Consider the following 22,446-nt stretch of genomic DNA (forward strand, 5'->3'; position numbering starts at 1 on the left):
TTTCTAAAAATTAATCACAGCCCGGCCGGTGTGGCTCAGTGGTTGAGCATCGACCTATGAACCAGGAGATCGCGGTTCGATTCCCGGTCAGGGCACATGCCCGGGTTGTGGGCCCGATCCCCAGAACCAGGAGATTGTGGCCCTATTCCCAGTCAAGGCACATGCCCGGGTTGCGGGTTTGATCCCTAGTGTGGGGTGTGCAGAAGGCAGCTGATCAATGATTCTCTCTCATCATTGATGTTTCTGTCTCTCTCTCCCTCTCCCTTCCTCTCTGAAATAAAAAATATATATAGTTTAAAAATAAAAATTAATCACAGCCCTGGCCAGTGTGGCTCAGTTGGTTGAGTGTTGTCCCAAGCACTGAGAGAGGTCACTGGTTCAACTCCCAGTCAGGGCACATGCCAGGGTTTCGGGCTCGATCCCCAGTGGGGAGCCATGTAGGAGACAACCAATTGATATTTCACTCTCATATTGATGTTTCTCTCTCCCTCTCCCTTCTTCTCTCTCTAAAAATCAATAAAAATATTTAAAAATAAACCTTAGTCACAGATGGGGGCTTGGAACTGACACTGCACACTTTACTATATATATATATATATCATCTGATTATCAAAATCTCTGCACAGCCCTAGCTGGTTTGGCTCAGTGAATAGAGCATCTGCCTGTGGACTGAAAGGTCCCATGTTTGATTCTGGTCAAGGGCACATGCCCAGGTTTCGGGCTTGATCCTCAGTAGGGGGTGTGCAAAAGTTAGCCGATCGATGATTCTCATCATTGATGTTTCTATCTATCTCCCTCACCCTCTCTGAAATCAATAAAAATGTATTTTTAAAAACCCTCTGCACAGTAGGAGCATTTTAAAAAAATCAGACATGCTTAACCAATGTCATCCCAATAAATTCAGTTTTAAAAAATTCAGGCTCAGGTTGTCCAAACGAGTGGCAGAGCCAGGCGGGGTTTGTTTCCAGGTCTGTCTGATCCCAAAGCACCTTCCCCTGAGCTCCCCTCTCCCTGAGCATCGGTGCCCACTGAGACCAGTTACTGTCACACCTGCTGGGTTACCTGGGGCAGTCACTCCTGCCCAGGTTTCCCTTTCTCCGCACATTCCCTGCCTCACCAACCCTTGTGTACGCCTGCTCTTACACAGTCCTGGGAGGAAGATGCCGCAGAGGAAGCTCAGGGCAGTTAGTAGTTTCCACAGGTCCTGCAGACACTAAGGGGCAGATCCCAGAACTTCAGCCCAGGCTGTGTGAGCCCAGGGGCTGAGCACTTCACCAGGACACTCGCCTGCCTCCCGAGCCCTAACTTGTTGGTCCTTCTCGGAACCGGATTCTCTTCTGAGCTCAGATCTAGAAGTTGCCTGTGAGAAGAGTCCAGGTGCTAAGTGCCAAGCTTCAGCCAGTCAGATGCCCAGTTTTAGTTGAAAAGTGATACTTTTTACATTCTCTCCAAGCCTTTGCCCTAAGCAAGAAATCCGTTTACCTTTTTTTTAACCAGAGTAATTAAAAAAAAAAATTCATATCAGGTTTTCTGCCACTTGTCAGGTATCATGAGGAAGGTTAAACATTTTGGAGAAAGCAGCCTTTCCGATTAATGTGCTAAATGTTTCTAAATATGTCAGTTGAACCTTTTTACCTCTCCCATTTAAAACTTCAATCAGCCTTACCCTCGGTTGTCACTGATTTAATGCCTATGTTTGCTTAGTATTTTCTCAGAGCTGGGAAAAAGCAGACCTTGAGAGCTAAATTGCCTCTAGGTCGGTTCTTGATATCTGGGCAGGACACCTAAGGAATGCATAGCAGTGTAGTATCAACCTCTATAGAGCCACACTAGTTTAACTTCTTAGACTTTATTACAATAACAAAGTGATTATTTTAACAATAAAAGCAGAGTGCCTATAGGCAAGAGGATGGTCCTGCCTCAGGCCACGCCCCCTCCCGAATGATTCTAGAATGTAACATCTATCCACTAGGTGTCATTATTTACCAGTTCTGGGTTGTTCTCTGTGCACTTGACAGTTGAGAACAAAGCTAGAGACAAGAATATGAGATGAATCAAATGGACTGTGGGAAGGGCACTGTGGCTGGAATGCATCTTGCGGTGGGAGGGCTTTCAAAGACAAGTGAGATTTTTCTGATCAGGTCCCCAGGAAAGAGTCAGAACTTGGGTTCTTAGAGTGGCCCTGGCTTCCCTGCACGTGCTAGAATCAGGTTCGTATCTCCAAGTCGAAGGAGTCCTTCCTTCAGACACAGAGCCCTCCTGTGCCCGGCTGCCCTGCGCTTCCCCTCTGGCTTGGCTCACGTGTCTTGGGGCACAGGAAACCACAGTAGAGAGCCAAGTAAGCAAGTGCTCCTGCTCAGACGGAAGGTCTCCAGAGACCCAGAGTTTAGGATACAAATTCAAGAAGCCATGGGGCTGTAAGACTAGGAGATGACCTTGCATAGCACCTGGTAAGAGGCACCTGACGGACTGAAGTAGGAAAAGGAGCCACGAACCCTCTTGTCCCCGTGTTTCTCTTTGGGCTGCGAGTACAAGCCAGGAGCTGAGATGGGCTCCCGCCTGTCCCCTCTTTGCCCTCAGAGCCAGCCATTGTTGGTGAAATCCAGGCGCAGCTCCTCCTCCTCCTCAGGGCTCAGCTCCTGCAAGGGGGCCCGGCAGGGGCCTCCGTAGTAGCCAAGCCAGTCCATGGCTTTCTTCAGCCCCGGGATCCCGAAGCGCCGGGTCACCTGAGAAGCAGGGCCTGTTAGAGGAGACTGGGGGATTCCTATACAATATACCCCGGACCCAGACACGTGTCACTCTTAGAAAGTTGGGGCTTCTACCCTTCTTCTCCATCAAATCTACGATACGCAGGGTGGATTGGGAATCCAGACTGAGAGACCAGAAGGCAGGCCGGCATTAGAGAACACAAAGCCAAAACCTCAAATGAAGACAGGGAGACGCCTCCCTTGGTTTTAGGGAAAAAATCCACCCCATGGGGAGGAGAGAAAGCAGCAATGCTGTGGGTCTGGGCACTAGAATATGACCGGTCCAGAGCATAGTTCCCTGGAACCTGACCCAGGGCACAGCAGGCCTAGGAAGTCAGGCACAGCCCAGACCTCTACTGGCCCTGCAGCAGGGTCCTCCCTGACCCAACTCTAAATGCTCTCACAGGAAAAATAAGGGATCTTTGTCCAAAGTTTCATTGTGTAACCTTATATCATTAACCTAGTAACTCTGAGCAAGTTATCTTGTCTATAAATGAGAGGGTAGGACATGATCTCTAAAATCTTTTCCATTGTCATGAGGGACCTAAGTCTCTTGTCATTTCAAAATCATGCATGGAGTTTTACAGAAAATGATGCATCAAGCTTCTGTGCTTTTAGCATAGCAACTGGTTATTTCATGCTGATCAGAAGTGTTAGATGAATCTTTGACTCCCTAAAAACTAGGGAAGTAATCATTACTTAATAAAGTTTTATTTGGAAGTAAGGAAAAAACCTTAGAAGTATGGGCTTCAGGACAAGTGGGGGAAAAAAGGTTGGGGTAAAAAGGTTGGCAGCCTGATGGAAGGTTGACTAATAACTATTCACCACTAGAGGCCAGTAGGCGTCAGCAAGCCTCTTCCCAGGCCTGGCCCCAGCCCCCCATGGTGCTCTAATGACCCGGACATTTCAACCCAAACCTGAGCAGGGGAGAGCGTGGCCACAAGAAATATTAGAGACTAGTGGACACCAGAGAAAAGCTTTCTCCCACCATAGGTGCCTGACGATCTCTGATTTGCCCCTCTGCAGACCGTGAGAAAGGGTTGAATGCTTTGGTGTGCAGACAGTGGAAAGTCCTAAATATAGCCAGGAGGCTGGCTGGGTGAGAAGGCCAGGAAGGACATTGTGTTCAAGCAGGGCAGGGAAGTAAGGTGACATCAAGCTGCTCTTGGAGCGGCTGAGCCTACAGCCCAGGCAGCAGAAAGGTGTTCCAGGAATTCCTGAGTGTGTGCCCAGAGCTGGCAGAGGGGGAATTCCTGAGGGTAAGACAGGACGGCATGCATAGCATTGGGTGGCAGCAAGCATCCTCTCTTCCCAAGGGGCAGCCCAAGCTGCTTCATCTATAAAATGACGTGATAGCAACACCTACCTCATGTCAGAAGAATTGAATGAGAAAAATGCCACCACGAGGCCAGACCCCCAAAGCCCTAGACGCTTTTCCTCTTCCTGTCCTAGTGTACACAGGTTCTGGACCTTCCCTCTTGCAGGTGGATGGGAGCAGGACAGCAGAGGTCCTACCTCAGTGGAAAGTCCAGTATGTCCAGTACAGCCCGTGCCCTGGGTGGGGCTCAGCTGAAAGGCCCTCACTTCTGCAGTTCTCACCTCCTATTTACAGAGCATCCTATCCCAGGAGAACCTTCACAGCCAGGGAGACTCATGCTTGCCTCCTCAGCTGTCCTTTCTCTACATCTGCGTTAATCTGCCCCCTTGAAGTAAAGATATAAATTGTGAGCGAGATCTGGAGCCTGCCCACCAATTTACCCAAACAAAAAACATTGCCCAGCTCAGTCTGGGACTGTTGTCTTAGATGCAAAACCTAACAGGGCACCAAAAAGCTCAGTCATCAAGGTAAATAGTTCATGCAATTAAAAAAAGTTCAAAATCAATGCAAAAATATCCATAATGAATAAAGTATCAAAGTTTTAAGTAAAGACAGGATCCAACAGAACTATGCCCTGCCATAGTGTAGCCTGAGGAAAAGTAAACATGTACGTGAGGCAGTGTGCGGGCCAACTCTCTAACCATTGAGCAGAACCAGCCAGAGCTGTTCTGTGTACTTTTTTTTCATGGTTAATATTTTTCTAGAAGTAGATTTGGGGGGAAATTGTTTTGATAAGTTTGCTTCCATTCAAGCCAGGGAAGTAAAATTATAACAAATTATATTTTTGATATTGATAAAATACTTAAAACGAAAAGAATGCTGTGAGCTTTAATAGACCTACTTAAAATTTTTTCAATACTTTTAATGTTATGGGGGAGTGAAAAAAATCACCATGCAGAAAACTAGTTAAAGCTTCAACTTCCAAGAAGATAGAATAGATTTACTTTTTCCTATGCTTCCCAATAAATACAATTTTAAAAATATCCCTGGACGTTATATAAAAACAAGCATAAAAAAGAGTCTGAAAGGTAGAGAGAAGGAAGACCAACTGGGGACCTCAGTACCACGGAACAACACAGTGGTGGGTTAACTGGCCCAGACTTAGAGCTGAAGGTGCCAGCAGCCCTGAAATGCCAATGGGCAAAGACAAAAAAGCCCCAACAAAAGGCCATTCTCCCTAGCCAAGGACCAGGAAAGGAGCAGCCTAGTAAGATGAAAACTTTTAGACAATAACCACTCTATTCCAGGCTAAACCCCATAAAAAATAATAAAAAACTGTGGGCCCCACGCTGACCCAGGCCAGCAAGGCCACGCCCCCTTCAGTAGGCGTGTCCCTCCCCATCCATAAAGGATGGTCTCAGAAGAGGCCTCGTGAGGAGTCACAAGTTTTACCACTGTCCACGCTTAGGGGGCCATCTCCCACAGACACACTCATGGTGTCCGTGGAGGCCATGTGGGAGCGATAGGCGGCACTCCCACCTCCCCAGCCCAGTGGTATCAGCAGAGCCCTAGTGCAGAGCTGAAAAAAAATTCTAAACTCCCGCAAAAGCATCTCCAGGCCTAGCTGGTATCACTGGAGAATTCAAAAAACTGTGTAAAAAAAGGTTGTATATTAATTCTATATAGAGCCTCTTCCAGAAAACTGAAGAGGAAAGAACACTTTCCAATTGATTTATGAAGCTACCATATTTTTACCCGATACCAAGTTAGACAAAGGCAGGAGAAAGCGAGCGAGAGAGAGAAAAGAAAACAACATGCCAATATCCCCCATAAATATAGGCAGAAAAATCCTTAATAAAATATTACCAAATGGAATTTAGCAATATATCAAACGAGTTATACACCATGACTATGTGGGGTCTATCTAGGGATGTAAGTCTGGCTCTATATTTGAAAATTATTAATATAATCCATATTAACAGGATAAAAAAGGAAAAAAAATCACATGACCATCTCAATCAATGTAGAAAAACATTTGACAAAATTCAACACCCATTAATGATTTTTAAAATTCTCTGAAAACTAGAAAAGAGGGGGAACTGCCTCGCCTTAGTAAAGAACATCTATAGAAACCTACAACTAGCATTATACTTAATGGTGAAAGGCTGAATGTCTTCCCTCAAGATCAGGAACAAGGCAAGGATGCCCACTGTCACCACTCTTATTCAACATTGTGCAGGAAGTTCTTGTCAGTGCAATAAGGCAAGAAAGGAACTAAAACATATACAGATCAGAAGGAAGAAATAAAACTTCCCCTATTTGTAGATGATATGATTATCTGTGTAGGAAATCCCAAGGAATCTACCAAAAAAAGTCCTAGAACTAATAAGTGAGTTCAGCAAAGTCATAAGATAAACATACAAATATCAATTGTGTTCCTATGTGCTAACAATAAACACATGAATAGTGAAATTAAAAATATAATACCAGCCCTAGCCGGTGTGGCTCAGTGATTTGAGCGTTAGCCGCGCACCCAAAGATTCTGGGGTTTGATTCCTGGTCAAGGGCATGTACCTGGATTGCAGGTTCAATCCCCTAACCCTTGTCAGGGCTCATGTCGGAGGCAATCGATGTGGCTCTCTCACATTGATGTTTCTCTCTCTCTCTCTCTTTTTCCCTCTCCCTCCCTTCCATTCTCTCTACAAAGCAACGGAAAAAATGTAAAACTATACAATTTTAGGAAAAAAATAGGAGAAAAATATTCACAATTTGGTGGTAGGCAAATAGTTCCTCAGGTGAGGATTAACAACAATAACAAAAAATACAATACCATTCATAATCATTCAAAAAATATAAGTCACTTGGATGTAAATCTCTCAAAACTTGTGTAGGATTTGTTCGCCAAAAATTGCAAAATGCTCATGAAATAAATCAAAGGAAGTCTACACAGATAGAGAGACATATCACATTCAAAGTTTTGGAGAAAACATAGTAAAAATGCCAATTGTACCCAAGTTGGTATACAGGTTCTTATCAAAATCCCAGCAAGAGTATTTGTAGATATAGACAAGATTATTCTAAAATTTATATGGAAAGGCAAAGGAATTCGACCTAAAACTGTTGAAAATGAAATGAGAAGAATCAGTCTACCTGATTTTAAGATTTATGCTATATTACAAGAATAAAGTCTACATGATATTGCAGAGGGATAGATCAATGGAAAGAATAGAGAATCTAGAAATAGACCCACACAAATACACCCGACTGATTTCTGACAAAGGTGCAAAAGTAACTCCGTGGAGGAAAATCACCTTTTCAACAAATGCTGCCGCCACAAGTGGATCTCTATAAGCCAAAAAAAAGAACCTCAATCTAAGTCTCCCGCTTTACACAAAATTAACTCAAAATGGGCCACAACTTATAAAATGTAAAGTTATACAATTTTAGGAAAAATAGGAGAAAGTCTTCACAATTTGGTGGTAGGCAAATAGCTCTCTTAAACTTGACATCAGAAGCTAAAGATAAAAGAAAATATTGATAAACTGGACATTATCAAAATAAAAAACTTTTGCTCTTCAAAAGACATTTAAAGAGAATGACAAAACAAGCTAGTATTGGGAGAAAATATTTGCAAATCACATATTTCAAAAAGGATTAGTATCTAGGAAATGTAATAAACTTCCAAAACCAATAGTCAAAAACCAAATAATCCAATTAGAAAATGGTCAAGCAACATAAACTGACATTTCATCTACAAGCATATACAGATGGTGAATATATACATGGAAAGATGTTCTATAGTGTCAGCCGTAGAGACATGCAAGCTAAAACCACAATGAAGTATCACTACACACCTATGAGAATGGCTAAAATAAAAGACAGTCACAAGACCAAATTCTGGTGAGGATGCAGATAAATTGGATCACTCATACACTCGTACCGATACAAATGTCAAATGGTACAGCCACTCTGAAAAACAGTTTGGCAGTTTCTTAAAATAAAAATTAAACATGCAACCACCATGTGACTCAGCAATTGTGTATTTATCCTAGGAAAATGAAAACCTATGGTCACACAAAAACATGTACATGCATGTTCATAGAAGCTTTGAATAGCCCAAACTGGAAACACCTAGCTGTCATTCAACAGTGAATGGTTAAACAAGTTGTGGTGTGGCCCTACCATGAATTACTCCTCATCAAGAAAAAGGAACCATCTTATTGATACGTGCAACAGCTAACGAATCTCCAGAAAATGATTCTGAGTGAAAAAGCCAATCTCAAAAGGTTATAGGCTAGATTATTTCATTTATATAACAGTCTTGAACTGACAGAATTTAGAAGTTGGTAAACATATCTGTGGTTGCCATCAGTTACAGAGAGGGTAGGGGCAGGAGGTCAGTATGTCTGGCTCTAGAAGTGATATGTGAAGGATCTTTGTGGTGATGGAAATATCCTATATCTTGACTATATCAGTATCAAAATCCTGCCTGTGATATTGTTCCTACTGGGGAAAACTGGGTAGTGGTTCCCTGTATTATAAGTTTAATTTAAAATAGACATAAAGCCCAGCTGGTGTGGCTCAGTGGTTGAGCATGGACCCATGAACCAGGAGGTCACAGTTCAATCCTCAGTTAGGGGCCTGAGTTTTGGGCTCAATCCCCAGTAGGGGATGTGGAGGAGGCAGCCGATCAATGATTCTCTCTCATCATTGATATTTCTATCCCTTTTTCCCTCTCCCCTCCTCTCTCTGAAATCTACCTACCTACCTATCTACCTACCTATCTACTTATAGGGACACACATTTTTCTTTTTGCCTTGGGCTCCAATATGGCTCTGCACAGCACTGTCTGGCATTGACAGGCTTTCTCTCTTGGCTCTTCTCGACTTGCCCAGCACAGAATTGGGGTATGTGGTCTGACTGCAGAACAGATTATTTGAAGACAGAATTCTAAATACCGCCAGCTTCTCCGTTACCACTCCTGATCATTCTGTTAGGACCTGGCCCTTTATAGAGGCCATGGACCCTTTCTCTAGGTAGTGACTCTAAGTCAGGTCCCAGGACAACTTCTGTCACAATCACTCAGGATGCGTACCTCAATGCCTATTTGTGAGCCTAAAGGGTTATAATTTTAACTAGATTTCTGAATGAATGCTAATGTACACTAAGCTAGGGCTCAGCATTGTCTGAAGTCAAGATTTTCGGGGAGGCACAAGAGTTCCCACACTGGGATGTTTTCTGAAAGGACTTTCTGAAAGGGAAGAGACTGAGTAAGGACCCCTGGGCCTGCCCTGGATCTCGCTATAAGGAGGACACAGAACCACCTCCCCACCCACCAACCCTTTGCTGCCATTGGCTGGGAGCTCACCGCAGTGTTCGGCTCAATGAGGCGGAGCTGTAGCTTCTGGGCATCTTCCCATTGCCCTGTGAGGCAGAGTCGCTCCAGCTGGCACACCTGAGCCCCCAGGACATTGGCCAGGGCACACACGCCCCCCACAGCTCCTGCCCAGGGTAGGATGCAGAACATCAGCCAGAGCCTCTTCTCACAGAGAATTCCAAACCCTGGTCCAGTACCTCTTTGTGAGGAGCTAGGATGTGGATTTCTATGCTGCTGGTTGGCCATGTCAAAGGCACGCTCCATGAGTCCACAGAGCACAGAGACAGCCGCCAGCGCCAGCGTAGTTGGTGAAGTAGAGCCCCGCAGGTCAGGGAACAGAGATTGGAGGCTAACTCAAGGGCAGTTCCTCCCTGCACTCATTTCCCCTCCCCCCCAAAAAAGTAAAGTTCCACCTGCCACTTGGCACCTCTACACTCCTCTGCTGGCCGCCTGACTCACCAGTCCTGGAAGGGTGAGGTGAATGGGAAGTCTTTGCTCTTCTGAAACCTTACCCTGCCCCCGTCCACCCCCCCTCCCATCCTGAATTCAGCCTGGAACAGGGGTGGGGTCGGGTGGGGAGTGGAAAGTGCTCTGGATACAGGACACCGGGCATTTCCTCCCATTGGCTGCATAAACCTGGACAAGTCACAGATCCTCTGGTCCTCTTGGTTCTCATTGGGGCAAGGAGAACGGGCTGGCTGCCATCGCAGGGGCCCTGCCACTCCTGCCAGCCTGCGAGTGTGACGCTAAGGCTAATGAGGAGTGGCCCTAAGCAGAGGGGCTTGGACACTGGAGAGAGAGTAGGCAACTGTCAATACGTTTATACAGCTGCCATTTATTGAATCCTTATCATGTGCCAGGCACGATGGCAGACATACGGCCAGTGCTCTCTAACTCTCACAACACCTCCCTGCTTTACAGAATAGAAACTCAAACCCAGCGAGGCTGAGTACCTCGCCCGCTGACACTCGGTGAGTAAACAGCAGAGCTGAGATTCCAGCTCAGACCCAGGCCTCCAGATCCTTTTCCACCTACCCCATCCTCAGGAACAAGGCAGAACTGAGTCCCCTTCTTCCCCTACACTTTAAAGACACGGAGAGGGATGTGCAAGGACGTAGACAGTGAGCCAAAGTCTGCATAAACCAGACAGAATAGGACCCAGCAGCTTTGGAAAAGTAACTTAAATCTGTGTCAGCTGAAGGAGCAAATGCCCCCCGCCCCCATCCGGCACCCTCCTCGGGCTCAAAACCCAAGGACCTTGACCCCAGACAGACAAGAACAGTTGGTCTAATGGTGACATTCCTAGGATCCTGGACTGGGACAGAATCTGATCGGGCAGCTGAAGATCCCTGCCCAACCCTGCAGGTCTGACCATTCATTCTAGCCTGGAACCAGAGAAAGAGGAAAGTCAACTGCGGACTAAAGGGGAGGGCCCCAAGGCCTCTGTGAGATTAAGGAGCTAAATTTGCCACCTAAGTCTGGAGCTTGGGACTTAGAGCAAACTGCAAGCATTCCAACGAGAGGCCAGGGTTTATGCACGGCCACCCTCCTCCGCCCAGCAAGGTCACTCACGAGCACCCAGTGTCCAGACCAGCAAGCAGTGTGCTCAGCTTCTGAGGTTACAGAGCAGGCAAGCTGGCAAAGGCCCTCTGCAGACCCAGTCCTGGCACTCGTGGTCTCTTCCAGCAGACCCCCAGCTTCCTGGGTGTGTCTGGGTCACCCTCACAGTGTGAGAGCAGCGGGAGGCCTACCCACGGCATAGCTGGCCAACAGGAAGCCAGCCGATCCAGCCAACACCTGGAAATCCTGCCTCCTGGTCTTGTGAATCATCAGCCCGATTCTGGTCACCTGCAACAGCAGAGCCCGGTGTGAGTGGGGCCCAGAGCCGCAGGCTAGCCTGGGGGGCGGGCGGGGCTGGGCCCATGTAGGCGAATGAGAGCCTCCCCTCCCCCGCCCCACTCCGAAGATCCCACAGGACAGAGAAGACCCAAACTGAAGCTGGTCCCAGAACTGCCCTGAAGATGGTAGCAAAAGAGAAGTGGATGGTGCCCCCAGCCAGGAGCTGCTGCCACTCACATCACCACCGCTGTCCTTGATGCCAATGATATTCGGGTGCTGGGAGAGCGTGACCACCGTGTCCACAGGCAGGTCTAGCTCCGTGTTGGCTGGGACATTGTACAGCACCACAGGAATTGGAGAGAGGTCAGCGACCTGAGGGACGCAGAGGAGAGGGGAGAGGGCAGCTGCCCAGGCCCAACAGGTCCGGGCCAGGGCGCCCTGGACAGGCCCACCTCCTGGACCGGAAGTCACAGTGCCACATTGCCCTGCTTGAGAGCAGTGACAGTGGGTAGTAATTAGTGAGCGCTTTCTATGTGCCAAGCACCGTCCCAAGTGCTTTATGTTTTGATATAATGTAGTCTTCACAACACTGTGAAGAAGTACCTTTATTCCTCCTATTTGAGAAGGAAGGAAACAGAGACAGCATGGTTAGGGCAGTCACACAATGTCACACAGCTGGTACGGGGTGGCATCTCTCCCCTTCCCAGAGCTGCCGTTCATGGGACGTAGGCTCACCACTCTGTTCCCAGCTTCTCGGTCTCCTTTTCTCAGGCAGTGTCCCCCTCATTCAGCTTCCTCTTGGTCCCAGCTCTCACCCCCATGCCCATCCCTCACACCCACCTTGGTGTAGTGGTGAATGAGGGCAGCGCTGCTCATGCGGCCACGATAGTAGCAAGGAGTCAACACCATGGCGACATCAGCCCCGACCTGGGCCATGCTCACGGTCATCTCCACCGTGGCCTGAGTAGCTGCAGGAGGAAAGAGGGAGTCTTCCCTATAGGCCGTGCAGGGTGAGAGCAGGAGGAGGAAGAGGGCTGAGCTAGGACCCTGGGGCAAGCAAGGGGTGCAGAAGAGACAAACAAGTAGGCTGAACCCAGCCCCTGGGCCAAGGAGCCTGGCCACCCACCCCCCGGGGACTCCCAGGGCCCAGGGCATTATGGCCTCACACTCGCAGCCAGAGCCAGCTACCAGGAGCTTGTCCTTGGGCATGGCCTGGCGCACGCGGCTCACCACCTCCAGGCGTTCACTGCTGGTCAGGAAGGGGAATTCGCCATTGGAGCCCTGGATCACAAAGCCTGTGGGGAGACCACATCACATCAATAGACACCTTCCCATCCTCTTATGAACAGCAGGGACATTGCTGTTACCCTTGCCCAGGTTCCTACCTCCCGGAAACCATAGCTTTTCACACATTTCCTTCCCATCTTTGTTCTGATGCAGCCAGAATGTTTTAAACAGTTGCAATAACAGTGTTCACACCATTTTTCTTTGTTTTAATGAACTTTTTTAGCCATACCCCAAAGAAGAGATAATAACATAATCCACATATGTGTATTCAGTACCCATGGCAACCCTCCTCTTCCTCCTCTTGCTGTCCTGACTCAGGTGTTATTGTTCCCATTCATGTCTTTCTACCCGTCAGACATATATTTGGACCAATAAACCAGATATAATATGGATTTTGACACTTTAGACTTTATAGAATAAAATCAAACTTATCTGTATCTTCTGCAGTTTGCTATTTTTGTCCCAACATTGTGTCCGTAGCAGAACATGTAGCAATGATTCAGTCATATTCATTATCCTATATAATAAAAGCCCAGCAACCGAACAGCGGAATGACCAGAACGACTAGTCGGCCAGTCACTATGATGTGCACTGACTACCAGGGGGCAGATGCTGAATGCAGGAGCTGCCCCCTGGTGGTCAGTGCGCTCCCACAGCAGGAGCAGCGGCTCAGAGGGTGGGTCCACAGCCGCTCCCTGACTGGGATGAGCTGTGCTTCCACAGCGCGGATCTCCGCAGGCCACACCCCCCACCAGTGCCCGAATCCCATGCACCAGGCCTCTAGTCATATAATATTCTATTGTGTGCTTAGACCACAATTTACTTTTTGAAAATCTGATTTTGAGAGAGAGAGAGAAAGATATTGATTTGTTGTTTCACTTATGCATTCATTGATTGATTCTTGTATGTGATCAGGAATTGAACCCACAACCTTGGTATATCAGGATGATGCTCTAACCAACTGAGCTACCTACCAACTGAGCTACCTGGCTAGGGCCCACAATTTACTTTCCATTCTCCCTTTGAGGACATTTTCAATTTTAATTTTAATATTTTGTTAATCCTCACCTGAGGATATTTTCCATTGATTTTTTTTTTAGAGAGAGTGAAAAGGTGGAGAAGAGACAAAGAGAGAACCTGGGACCGACCCCTCAGTCCACAAGCCGACACTCTATCCACTGAGCCAAACTGGCTAGGGTCCTTTGGACATTGAGAACGTTTCCTTATTTTTGCTAGCATAGCTAAAGCAAACATTTTCTGGAAAGTCTTCCGTGCCCATGTCTAAGGGATTCCCTACAGTTAATTACACTTAGGTGTGTAATTAACAAATTGCACACCTGCACGTGCCACGCTCTCTGATTATCCAGGTCACGCCCATCAGCCCAAAGAAGAGTCTGTCAGTCCTCGTCCAGGCCAACACGGGGCTGTCAGCACGATTTTTTGCCAATTTTCTAGGTTAAAGGTGACATCTCATTCTTGTCTTTTTCATGTTCCTGTTTTATCAATCACTGGAATGGTTTCTAACATTTCCAGCTAAAGGTGTCCACCCTTTTACATCCACGAGAGGCCAGCAGAACTGCTGCTATTCGGCTAAATCTGAAAGGAATGTTACTAGAACCATTTCCTCCCCCCGCCCCCTCCTTTCTTAACTTTCTCTTTCCTCTTCTTTCTCCTCTCTACTCCATTCCATTCCAAAAACATTTTTCTCCCATAGTTGACAAACACAGCATAAAATACAACAAGATGATTAGTAAATACAAGTGTTTGGGAGAAAGGAAAGAAAACAAAGCCAGGAACGATATTGATTTCCAAACCCCTGTCACACACTTGTGAGCGATGGGTCATGCATTTGATCTGGGGCTTCCCGACTGTCAGAGCTAAAAGGGAAACATGGTCAGCTGACAGGCATGTAGAGCTCAAGATAAAAGCAAGACAGCCGCCCTGGAGAAACACAGGGTTTCCTGGCACTGGGACCAAGAGAGAGTGTTCCCGTGAGTCATCCATCCTTCAAGGGACACAGCGTGATGTGGAGGCAGTTACACCACAAACCTTTCCCTGCTGCTCGCTACACCGTTAGAGTCCACTCTGCAAGTTGCCAGGCTAGCTCACTGGATCCTTAGCGGCCTTCTTCTTTTCAGGTTTTTGCCTCGCTAACCTTATGGGGACCATCTGGAGGCAAATAGCTTTTGGCGTGTGTTGCGTTGCCTCCTGAGGAGCTGCTCCTCCGCATCAGGCTGGAAGCCGATGGTCGGAGCCTCTTGCTACACAAGGCCCCGCGCTTTCCCGGGGGGCCATCCCCATTTGTAGAGCTGCAAACCCTGGAGGAAGGCTCCAGTCCAGTCGGGATTGGACCAGCACCCTCTGATTTAGAGAGCAAAGACTTAGAGATGAAGTCTTGGCTACTCCCTCTATTCAAATGGAAGAATATCTCCCTCCCCAACCGTGCCTGCCACCCCTCCTCGAAGGGGGCCGAGGTGGGGTCTTTCTCCAGCTACTTCTTCAGCCATAGCCACTCAAGCCCAAGTCCCCCTTCATTCTGGTGGTCAGTTCCTCAACAGCTCCTCAGTTCCTCACCGGTGGACCTGCCTCAACAGCAGTGGTCAGAGAGACCCACTCTGAGGGTAAAAGAGGACCCTCACTCCTAGTGGCCCGCTTGGCATGGGTCAGTGGTTGAGCATCGACACATTAACCAGGAGGTCACAGTTCGATTCCCGGTCAGGGCACATGCCTGGATTGCAGGCTCTATCCCCAGTAGGGGGTGTGCAGGAGGCAGCCAACATCACCGATGTTTCTCTCTCCCCCTTTCCCCTCCTCTCTGAAATCAATTAAAGTACATATATTATTTTAATTGATTTAAAATAATCAATTAGAGGCCTGATGCACGAAATTCATGCAAGGGTCCTGCCCTCACAGCCCCGGCTACATCCAGAAGGTCGTCTGGCTGTCCAGTCTAATTAGCATATTATACTTTTAATATATACATATATATGTTTAAAGACTCCTAGTGGCCTCTCCCTTGTGTCATTTAAGGGAGCATCTGACCCAGTCCTAACTCCCAAGAGGGAAGAAATGCCAGGCTGGGGAGAGGCGTGTGGTGGAGTCAGGAAGCACTGGACCCAGGTCACCTCTGGCTATTGAGCCAGTCACATCACGCCTCTGAGTCCCCATTTCCTTTCCATGGGGTGACAATAAAATCATTTCAGTCCTAACCTTACAGGGCTGTCCTAAAGGCCCAAAGAAGAAAATGTACAGTAAAGCCTTTTGAAATCTGTGAACTGCTGCCCCAGGAGCCCCTTCTTACTTGGCTAGATGTGCAATTTCAGACTCGATGTGTCTCAGCATATATATATATATAAAGTCACTTATTAGTAATGTCAAAAATATTCAAAAACTTCTAACTCTGGACTCATCTGGGGACGGTGGGCATGGGACTGGCCTTCGAACAGGGCAGTGGGTCTGGGTCTGGGCTTCAGGGTTAGCTGAAGCAGGGCTCTAACCCCAGTGACATCACAGTCTCAGTCGAATCACACCTCTGAGCCTCAGGTGCTCATCTGCAAAATGGAGAGAATGTGATCTCTTCCTCATGGGTCTGTGCCATTAACCACCCAGAACGTGGCATACACTAAAAACAAACAAACGAAACCTCAGAAAGAGAGACTGTTGGTAGTAGTAGTACTAGCAGCAGCAGCAACCCCAGCCCCGGCCACGCTAATGTAAACAAGGAAAGAGAATATACAGCACAGTAGCTCTAAGGGTGTGTTGGTGGGTGGTGGGGTGGGCACTACATGGATCCCTGTGGGTGCCGGGAGCAGGCGGGCAGGGAGGACTGCAGCAGGGCTGCCACGTGACTGGAGAGGCCATAGACCGGCGGAGGGTGGCACCCAGAGGCAGGGGCTACAGCCCACCATGCTTACTTACTTGCTTCCAGAAGTCTATCTCACCTCCTTCCCCCCGATTCTTGGCTGCTTCCTCTTTCCCTGACAACAGCAGGTTGGTGGGTGGGAAGCTTCCTAGAGATATCCCGTCCCCAGAACCTGAGACCTGGGAAGCCGTTTACGGTGTCTCAAATCAGCTCAGCAAAAAGGCCCCAGGTCAAGGCCCACACCAAAAAGGGGTGTGGGAGAAGGACCCCCCCATTCCTGCCCAGCCCTGAGGCTGGCTACAGAGCCCCCAGACTCAGAGTGAGGGGTTACAAGGCTTTATTGGCTCAGGCATGTGGCATCAGTGTGGCTCTCAGCTGCTCGTGGGATCTGCCTCATCTGCCTCCTCTCAGTGGGTCTACAGGAACCTGCGAGTCTGTTTCAGCTGCTTTGCTCCCTCCACGCTCTTCCTCCGCTAGGGCCCATCCTCTGTGGCAGATTCCACTCATGAAGTTGAAGGCGTCCACCTGAGGAAGAAGGGGTTGGGATGACCGCATTCACTCTGGGCCACAAAGGCTGTCCCACAGGAGAGAAAACAGGCCTGTGATTGTATGCCAGCCCTGTTGGGGGAAGGGGCTTCTCCATCCGTGGTTAGATGGCTTCGAAGGGCTGATAGGTCTGATGGCTGCGGTTGGGCAGGCTGTGGCTCTGGTGGTGGTTTGGGTGGCTTGGATGATCCTGGTGGCCATGGTGACCATGGCCATGGAAGGTGTGTGTGTGGTTCATACCAGCGACAGTGGTTTCCCGCTGTGCGAGGAAATTGCCCTTCAGCTTTATCTCCACCTCCTGGAGGGCCTTCAGCTCCTCTTGGTTGAGGTCCTTGGACTCCAGGTGGCCCGAGTTCCGGTACACCATGGCCCGCTGCAACATGGAGTTGGCCAGTTGGCGTCCCTTGGTGTCAAGCTCCTTAGTACTAGCAGCCACGGCGGCCCACGTGGCCTCATCTGTGGGCGAGGACTCCTTGTGGGTCTCTCTGACCACTGAGTACGCAGGCACCTTCTGCTTGTTGGCGAAGGTCTCCCTTGAGGCGGAGGTCTCCATGCGAACCGTGGTGTTGGCCTCTCGGTTGACAGTCTCAGGGTGGGGGGCGGGGGCGCTGCCGGGGGCCGGGGCGCTGCCAGGGGCAAGCTTCTCGTTGGAAAGGCGGCTAAAGTGAGATTTGATCCAGTTCTCATTCTGCGCTTTGTGGCATTCTTGCGGCTCACGCTCCTCTTGTGGAGACACAGAGGCTATCTTCCTCCTCCTACTCCTCTTCCGAAGCCACAGCATGAGGCTTCCACCTCCGATTAAGAGGACCGTCCCCAGCACCACCTTGCATGATGGTTGCTGGATGAGCTCCAAGAAGTTCTCCAGGACCCTAGCCAGGCAGGCAGAGCTAAGAGTGCACTGGGATGGGGGGAGCCCGGATGGTATGTTTCATGCTTGAAAGGGCAGGCTCCCGGTGGGTGTCTGGCAGGCAGGCCCACCGCTGCACCCTTCCTAGGATACCCCTCCCGCCTCAGCAATGAACCCCATTATGAGGTTCATTGGTTGGAGGGGCGGGGCGGGGGGAGAAGGCTACAGCATCCCTCATGCCGGCCCCGGCAGGCATTGTCTGAGGCCCAGGTTCTGTCTCCCACCCTGACGGCTATCCCCAAGGTCAGTGGAAGGGCAGCTTCCCCAACTCTGAGTCCCTTCTGTCTTCTGCTTGTGACCCATTCTGCAACTCAGTCCTTCTTATCTTCCAGCCTTTGGTTTCTCTCCTTTGCTATCCAGTGGTTCCCAGCAGGCAGAGGCTTCTAGATCAGCGGTTCTCAACCTGTGGGTCGCGACCCCTTTGGCGGTCGATCGACCCTTTCACAGGGGTCGTCTAAGACCATCCCGCATATCAGATATTTACATTATGATTCATAACAGTAGCAACATTACAGTTATGAAGTAGCAACGAAAATAATGTTATGGTTGGGTCACAACATGAGGAACTGTATTTAAAGGGCCGGAAGGTTGAGAACCGCTGTTCTAGATCAAGCTGTTCGTGGTTGAAGGACACCCTTGGTTAGGCTGGCATCCATTCCTGGCCACCTGAGGCGGCATCTCTCTCCATCCAGGACCCATACCTGCTGCCAGCACATTCCATCCCCACTTGCAGCCCCCAGCCCCGTTATGGAGCAGGGTCCAGAAGGAAAAGGGTCCAGCAAGGAGCTCATTCTAGAATAACATGAGGTCACAAATGGGGGAGGGGAGGACAGCAGGGCTGAGAAGGCAGAGCAGATAAGACAAGAGCAGTCACTGGGTCCCAGATCCCTGGGGCCATTTCAGGATGCGGCTGCTACATCTTGTCTTGGTGATGCACCTGCAAACCCAGAATATATCACCACCCCCGACCCACCCGGTAAATGGGCACAGTGCAGGTGTGAGCCGGTGGGCCAGCCCGCCAGGCTCTCCAAAGGCACAGACAACTGACAGGCTGGCCCACATCCCAAATTATATCCAGGGCCTCGGGGTGCAAGCGGGTCTGGGCTGCTCTATTTTTCCACCCAGAGGCAGCTAACACATTTTTTTTTTTAAATGAAATGTTAAAATAAGATGGTAAAAATTGTGAGATTTTAAACAGAATATTTTATTTAATGCAGTAATGGCTTTAATATACACAAAAATATTCTATCTTATCACAAGAAAACATGGTCTAGTCCACATACTGAGGGAAGAAGACACAAGCTTAAAGTTCTATGGGAACACCAACTCCCAGTCTGGCTGGAGCAGCTCTGTGGTCGTCCAATGACCTCGTTTGGAAATAACAATTCAAAGTTCATCTCTGAGGTGGTTTGTGGGAGTGAGTTCAGGACCAAATGGCCCCTCAGCAACAACTCCACCCTCCAGTCTCTAGTTGTGACTTGTATTTAAAAAGAATACTCTTTATTCAAATAGCCAGTACAAATTAACAATGAAAAAATAAAAATAAAGAGCCACACTAGTCCATCGTAGTATAATAACGATGTGTGGTATCAGATGGCATTAGATTTATCGGGATGATCACTTCGTAAGTTATGTGAGTGTTTAATCACTAGTTGAAACCTGCAACTAGTATAATTTGTACGTCAACTGTAATAGAAAAATTAAAAAATATTTTTTAAAAAAAGCTACAGGGTTTCAGGCCATGCCTTCCAGAACAATCTCTAGCTGTTCACCAATTCATTAAGGGCAGGCTTCCCGCTTTGGGGGGGCCTTCATCTTGGTGCAGGGGGCCTGGCAATGAGAATGATGGTTCTCCCCTCTGCCCCTGAGTGTTGAGCTGCAAAGCAGGGCCAAGATCAGGCAAGAGAAATGCTGATTTCACAGCGAAAGTGGCCCACTGCTCCCTTCCTGGGCATCTGTCTGTGTCCTGGGACCAGTGACAGGACCCTATGGTTCTATGTTCCTTGTGCTATGGCCTCATGTTTGAGCTCTTTGGGAGAAACGCGTTGAACCCGGTGGCTCAATTCCCATCTAAAATGAGGACACTCTCCCAGGTCGCTGTTAACTGGTGGAACCAGGATGCTTACCCCGTCTCCTCACTCTAGATGCTGGCTCTTCCACACAGCCCACTGCCCCTCCCCCGTCTTGTGTTGGGGGTAAGAGAGGGGAGGTGGGAGCAGGGTCCTGGGTGGGTTGCATGGGAGATGGACTAATGCCTGCCAAGTCCACAGCAGCCTGTGCTCCTGGGCACTGCCCTGCCCTCTGCAGGAGTCGGGGGGAGGGCTCAAAGAACCTGGGGGTCTCTGTGATTCTCTGGGTGGTAGGGAGACATCAGACCCAAAGTCCACCCTCCCCACCCGCTGTGCTCAGGTGTCCTTGAACCTAGAAGGTGAAGCAGAACCTTCTCTCCTCTTAAGGATGTAAGGAGCTTCTCACTTTGCTTCAGGAGAACCAGGGCTCAGCTCAGACCTTCAGGCCCCCATGACCCGAGGCCCCAGCAGAAATTTACTTAGTGTTTGTGTCACAACTCAAAGTGGGCGTCCACAGGGCATTCATTGTCCCCTAAGGAAGGATCCCATCACCTCAGACTGAGACATGAATGGGGTCTCCGTCAGGCCAGCAGTCCCTGTCCCAAAGCGGCTTTGCCCACAGTACCGTGCTGTCATCCTAACAATCATTATCCTTGGACTCAGTAAATTCCAATGCATCGCTCTGCCGCTTGCAGCACGCTTTCACTTGCATTCTCTCGGATTTTTCTCCCTACCGTCCTATGAGATGGGCATTATTACGCCCATGTGTCAGATGGGGGACTGAGGTTTAGGGAGACTAGCTCATAGCTACGTCAGTAATAGTGTAATCACTACTCTAGTTTCAAATCAGGCAGAGCTGTGATTTGAAACTAGAGTCCACGTTCTTAATTGCTCCACGCACCGCCTCAGTCGGAGCCACTCCATTCCCAAAGCCGGTGCTGACCAGGCTCTGCTGAAATCATCTGGCCTAGCAACTCAGCAGTCAGTGCAGTGGAGTGCAACTCAGCATGGCTGTGCAGTCGGACCTGGGTTCAAATCCCAGCTCAGCCATGTACCGGTAAGTGACTTTGGACAAGTGACCCTGTTGTTCTGAGCCCTGTCTTCCCCTCTGTGAAATGGGGGCTACTGAGCGGACTGCCTCAGGGAACTGTCATGAGTCATGGTTGAGGGTGGGCAGGGCAGGATGGAGGGACTTTTCCACTTCTAACTTCATTTATTGTGCTTGTGGCTGTGCTGTATGTCGAGTGCCACTAATATAATCTGGTCCCTGGCCTCAGAGAGGGGAGACCCATGTGCAGAGGGGAAATGAGTCAGAGAATCCAGAACAGGAATTAATTTGGCCAAGGGAGGCTTTACCCAGAAGAGAGAGTGCAAACAAGGCTATGAGGGGGGTGAGCCTGCTGGCTGGGCTGCCACTGGACACCTGGCTGCCCTCACACCTGCACAGGGTGCCAGGTTAACAAGGACTTTCACACCCATTATCTCGTTTGATCCTCATAATAATGCTGACAGCTAAGATGGCCCGTTAGCAGTTAACAGCTGAGGGAACTGAGGCAGCAGGGATTCGGCCGGGGTCTCAGGCCGGCAAGGGGCTTCCCACCTGACTCTGTGCCTCTCCCGTAGTGAAATGAGCCCAGGGCACTGCACTGCACTGCTCCTGAGCAGCTGGCCAGACCTGGTGCCTCCCTCTGGTTTCTGGCTGAAGAGACCAGGTCATTCACATCTCCCCCGAGCCCCACCGTGGACAGGCCCACTTACCTTTGAAGGGGAAGGCGCCCAGTTTCTGCAGATTCTCCTCCAGTTTCCCATAGTCCACCTCCGAGGTGGCAGTGAAGGGGGTGGTCAGAGGGGGATAGATGCCCGCGATGTCCACCTTCCTCCCCTCCCCTGAGGCCCGGCCCCCCACATTCCTAGACAAGCCCCTGCTCAACCCCTGCCTCACAGAGGACCAGACCCGGGGGCCCAGCATCTCCACAGGAAGCCTGAGGCCCAGCTCGTCTCTGTCCCTACGGGAGGCTGAGTTTGGACCCCTTCCTCCGACCCCTGTTAATGATCAATGTGTTAGTTAAAAATTTGCTGCCCCTGACTTGTCAGCCCTGGGGCAGGCTGGGCTGGGTGTCCCCAGGGTCGAAGGCTAGGCCTATAGGTCCCTGGGAGGTGGGGGCGGCTCCTCTTCCTGGGGAGCACCTGGAGGAAGGCCACAACCCAATGTCCCTCGCCAGATGGAGGACTGGTTCCTGGGGTCCCGACACTAAAGGGTGTTTCTAGGGGGCCTGAGTCCTCCTCCCACAGTTTCCAGCTCAAAGCCAGGAGCCCCGCCACCTTTTGCTTGGCAGTTCCGTGTTGGTCGGAGTAGCCGATTGGCTGAGCCCTGTGGGAGGCGTGGCAGATCTGGGTGATCCACAACCCCTTGGCTGCCCCCCTTCCCAGCCAGACTCCTCCTCCTGTTAAGGCTGCCACCTGACAGGCCTGTGCTGGCCACACACAGCCCCGC

At 49.4% G+C, this 22,446-nt stretch overlaps 2 protein-coding genes across 2 annotated transcripts; both read right to left on the bottom strand.

Annotated features, from left to right (window-relative positions):
• Positions 1 to 1,833: 1,833 nt before the first annotated feature.
• On the bottom strand, positions 1,834 to 22,285 carry HOGA1 (4-hydroxy-2-oxoglutarate aldolase 1). The gene is made up of 7 exons (XM_070432570.1): positions 21,711 to 22,285; positions 12,448 to 12,576; positions 12,122 to 12,249; positions 11,519 to 11,653; positions 11,194 to 11,290; positions 9,434 to 9,567; positions 1,834 to 2,726 (listed from the first exon to the last, which is right to left on the bottom strand). The coding sequence occupies exons 1-7, from the start codon at positions 21,919 to 21,921 to the stop codon at positions 2,577 to 2,579; spliced, it is 984 nt and encodes a 327-aa protein (XP_070288671.1). The 5' UTR covers positions 21,922 to 22,285; the 3' UTR covers positions 1,834 to 2,576.
• On the bottom strand, positions 16,975 to 17,757 carry CUNH10orf62 (chromosome unknown C10orf62 homolog). The gene has a single exon (XM_070432571.1). The coding sequence runs from the start codon at positions 17,755 to 17,757 to the stop codon at positions 17,080 to 17,082; it is 678 nt and encodes a 225-aa protein (XP_070288672.1). The 3' UTR covers positions 16,975 to 17,079.
• Positions 22,286 to 22,446: the final 161 nt, after the last annotated feature.

The sequence above is a fragment of the Myotis yumanensis genome, unplaced genomic scaffold, assembly GCF_028538775.1.
Source record: "Myotis yumanensis isolate MYYU_CA2020_CCGP unplaced genomic scaffold, mMyoYum1.0.hap1 SCAF_13, whole genome shotgun sequence".
Lineage (NCBI taxonomy): Eukaryota > Metazoa > Chordata > Mammalia > Chiroptera > Vespertilionidae > Myotis > Myotis yumanensis.